Source organism: Chrysoperla carnea, chromosome 3 (genome assembly GCF_905475395.1).
Source record: "Chrysoperla carnea chromosome 3, inChrCarn1.1, whole genome shotgun sequence".
NCBI lineage: Eukaryota > Metazoa > Arthropoda > Insecta > Neuroptera > Chrysopidae > Chrysoperla > Chrysoperla carnea.
Genome location: NC_058339.1, coordinates 56,925,747 through 56,930,038, shown reverse-complemented (window position 1 = coordinate 56,930,038; position 4,292 = coordinate 56,925,747). Strand labels below are relative to the sequence as shown.

Genomic DNA, 4,292 nt, shown 5'->3' with positions numbered 1-4,292 from the left:
ACCAATGTTGAATATGCCTACTTTTGAAGTCATTTATTTATGTAAATAATCGGGCAACCCCCCTAAAATTTTCAGAATTGATTTATACTTAGCCCTACTTCATATAAAAAAATCAAATCTCTTTTATTCAAAATTGCCCTGGCGCTCGTACATCCTTAAGAAAAGTGAATTTATGACCAAACTACTGAAGGTTAACATTAAATAAACAATTTTAGAATTCAAATAATAGTATATATTTATAATAAATCGCTATAATGTACACACACAAAAATATAACATATAAAAAATACATTATATTATTCACAAATAAATTACAACACTCAAAATAAAAAATTAGATTTAAGTATTATAATTACTATATTTTAAAAATTAACATTAAAGAGCAAAATGTATATCCTTTATAAACGAATTATCATCGGACGATATCCATTTTCATTTTGTGTCGCCCGCAAGGTAAATTTATAATCAATTTATAATTTAATGTGTGGACATGATAGTATTCACCCATTTTGAGTAATAAGCAACATCGGTAAATTCATTGATATAGGCTTTAAGTGGATGCAGCCACAACACAGTTATAATACCAATTTGTATGAATTCATTATTAACTTCAAAAAATAATGGTCCACCACTATCACCCGGTGCCATACGTGGTCCCTCATCTGTCGATACTAAACTACATAATTTACCTGGTATTTGACAGAATGTATATGGTAAATTACCACCCATTACGAGTTTTGCTTCTAATAAATAGTCACTTGGTGCTAAAAATGGTATACTATTATATCCCCAACCAATCATTGTCGCATTAAATTTATCATAATTTGATACTGGTGGATTATTTGGTAATTTTATTGGTGTTCCAATTTCACTTGGTACTGGATTTTCTAATTTGATTAATGCAATATCATGAATTACACGATCTTTTATTTTATTATGAACGAATTTTGGGTGTTTAAATACAGCTGTATGTTTTGTACTCCAACCTTTTCCTCTTAAATTACTTCCAAAATGTATTGGCTTGGGTTTCTGGAAACAAAATAACATTATTGACTTATTAAGTTTATTAGTAATTTAAAATTCGAATTATTGATTTTGTTTGTTCTTTCAAATCAAAAAAAGTAAATGTTCAATGGTACAGAGAAAGTTGAAGGATGGGAGAGTTACACCATTTTTTATTCAAAAAAATGACTGAATAATCTCTATCATACCCTAAATTTTCTTCAAAAGCATGCATGCCTTATTCATGCCGTTCGTGAGATGAGATAAATTATTTTAAGCAGCGATTTTTATAGTGCCGCTCAGACAAGAAAATCCGCGCTTCAAATTTCAATCGAATTTGACATTAAACTGAATATAACTTCAGAATTTTAATATAAAAAATGAATATATTCAAAATTCAACTTTGTTAACATATTTGTAGATGGCACGATTACGATATCCGTGGCGTTACGATTTGACGATGGAATATTGTTAACTATAGTACAATAAACCGAAAATGAAGAATACCATTTTTTGGCTTAAACGTTAGTACAAAAATTGAGTATTTTAATATATACAAGGGGGAGCCTCAGTGTAATGTCGAGTTCAAACTTTAACTTTCTAATTTGATGACTGACTATAGAAACTATCGAATGAGGCATGAGGAATAAGAAAGTAGACGCCTGCAGTGGTTTGCGGGTGAGGGTAGTTAAGTCGTATAATATAATCTTAATAATTCTCTTAATTTATAGCGCACCCTTTCTTCTCCAGCAGTGAAATTGTTTTAATATATTGAAGGTGTTTTAAATGTTTTAAATCAGGTCTGGATCGCTTTGATGTAGCCTGAGAAAATGTGGTTTATGTGATTTTTGATTATGAGTTCAATTACGAATTTTTTCGATTTTCGCTTCTTAATTCTAGATGAAAATAGCATTCAATACTACAATGAAATGAATTATAATAATAGTTATAGTTACTATTTCATAAAAAGCAGTAATATCATTAATAAATAGTAACAAATCGTGAAAAGAAAGTTTTGAATTTTTGAAAGAAAACTCACTTCCAAAAATTTGGTTGTACAATGAGCAGCTGTTAGAATCCAATGAGGATCAACTAAACTTGCTCCACAAGTGCCCATCCAAGCCATAAACGGATATTTATCCTCAGCTATTTTCCCATAAAGAATACATAATTTATCTCGGACATCTAAATAAAAAAGAGGAAATCATAATTACAGGAAAGAGTCAAATGTATTTAATAATAAAAATTTACATATTGATGTTCGTAGGGTTAATCTCATTTTAAATATAACAATTATTTAAAAAAAATCAAGCCAGCATTTTGTTTTAGTTTTATGTTTTCTTGCGTACTGTGGTGGAACCGAGCATGTTTTAATAATTTTGTGTAATTTTTTTGGTATTGTTGAACATTTAATATTTAAAAAAAATATTACTCGAAGATTTAAAATTAATCATTTATGTACACATAAGTGTCATATTCTTTCTTTTTTTTAAATATTTTTTAAATATTTTTTATGGCCAGTTGCCATAGCAATGGTGTGGTTTTGCTAAAATTTAATTTCGTAAAGAAAATTTATAATTTCTTCGTAAATATGGGTGATTTATTCGAAAAATATCCAACAATTCTTCCAATGAAGGAAAATCACTTTAAAACAAAGCAATTTGAGTTCACATGAAGAAAAATTGAATTTAATGTAAGAAATGTAAATTAGTATCAGGTGGGTAAGGAGTCTTGTTAATTGCTGTAAGTCAAGCTTGCGAAATTTATGATTGTAGGCTGGAGTAGTTGCATATAAGTATCTACATACCACTAGAACACCCAGCAAACCCTTACTTAACACTTTTATGGTCGCCAATAGTCGATATCAGAGTTGATGCTGTATTGTAGGAAAATTTATTTTTGTTCATCAAATCTCCAACCACGGTTATCGTAGCGAGATAACTTATAGCCTATAGCCTTCGCGCAAGTGAAGTTAATAAGTTGACAAAGTTCTGTCGAAATCGGAAGAACATATTGCAGAATGCCAACAGAAAACAGGAAATATTGATTTATATTAGTATGTATTAGATACCTTTCGAATCACTTAGATGGAATAACTGGAAAGTGTTCCAAGATGATTTGGGGGATCGCTTTAATAATTAGTTAAATTAATTAATGTTTAGTTAAAGTACTTATTAATTAACAAGTTAAAGTAGTAATTATTAACGAGTAAAAATTTTTTTTTCTTTATTTATTGAAAGATTTTGAAAAAAAAAATGTATTCAAAGTTCAAGATAAAATTTAAAAGAAAAAAATTCAAAACAAATGATCAAATATATAAAGTATTTATTTAAAAAAACCTTGAATATTTTTCAATATCTTCTATGAATTTTTTTTAGAATCAATAAATTTAATAAAAGAATATTTAGAAAGTCAATAGATTAGATTATATATAAATTGTAATGAAAAAAAAAATCCATAAATCAATGTATTTATTTAATTTAAAACATATTTTAAATAACGAAAATATTTTGTATAAAATTTTATAACGTGTAGCACTCGCCGGACACCGTGTATCTTGATTCATTCTCAATTTCTCGACAAACTCGTTTACTATAAGGATAGCTATTATTATCCAGACAAATTTGATACTAGAAGGCAAGCTAAATTATTATTGAAGAGTATTTTCAATGCGATATTTTAATTTTAAACATAACGTATAATGTCGATAAGATTTAGTTACAAAAGACACGCCGTCATGCATCTTAAATCAATCAACGTGTTGCACCACTGATACATCATAATAGATCAGCACTAAATTTTGATTCTTGTTGAATGAATTCTTGTTTAGGTTAGCGTACTGTAAGTGGATAAAAAAAATTGGTTCACTCGGAGTAATTAAAAATACTGGATGCAGTTACTAGACGCTCGGAGAAGTATATTCCTACAAGAGAACTTTATAGATTTTCAAGGTTTCAATCAGATACATCGATGTTTTTTAAAAAGCTTGTATGAAAGAAGAGTGCTTTCAGGTTAAATTAGTGGAGATGATTAAGGTACACGGGAATCTGATCTATGATACATTATGTATAATTGTATCATGGATAATATGTCTTGTATCATAAAAACTTTTTTTCATCGATAGCTTGTTTAGTATTTAAAGTCTCAAAATGTAAATATTTTGTAGGAATAATAATCCTTTAGTAAAGGGATGGTTTCATTTTCATATTTAAAAAATGCTTTAAAACATTCTCTCCTATTATACCTAAATGCAAAATGATTTAGTACAGACAAATAAAAAAAGAAAAAAA

The 4,292-nt window shown here is 28.1% G+C and overlaps 1 protein-coding gene across 1 annotated transcript; it reads right to left on the bottom strand.

Annotated features, from left to right (window-relative positions):
- Window positions 1–422: 422 nt before the first annotated feature.
- On the bottom strand, window positions 423–2,410 carry LOC123296421 (serine protease 42-like). Its single transcript, XM_044877888.1, has 3 exons — window positions 2,254–2,410; window positions 2,042–2,187; window positions 423–1,029 (listed from the first exon to the last, which is right to left on the bottom strand). The coding sequence occupies exons 1-3, from the start codon at window positions 2,279–2,281 to the stop codon at window positions 478–480; spliced, it is 726 nt and encodes a 241-aa protein (XP_044733823.1). The 5' UTR covers window positions 2,282–2,410; the 3' UTR covers window positions 423–477.
- Window positions 2,411–4,292: the final 1,882 nt, after the last annotated feature.

Coding starts and splice junctions, on each gene's coding strand:
- LOC123296421 (XM_044877888.1), bottom strand. CDS start 2,281: ATGAGATTAACCCTACGAACATCAATAT. Junction 2,188..2,253: donor AACCCTACGAACATCAATAT/GTAAATTTTTAT, acceptor TTTTTTATTTAG/ATGTCCGAGATAAATTATGT. Junction 1,030..2,041: donor GTACAACCAAATTTTTGGAA/GTGAGTTTTCTT, acceptor TTTTGTTTCCAG/AAACCCAAGCCAATACATTT.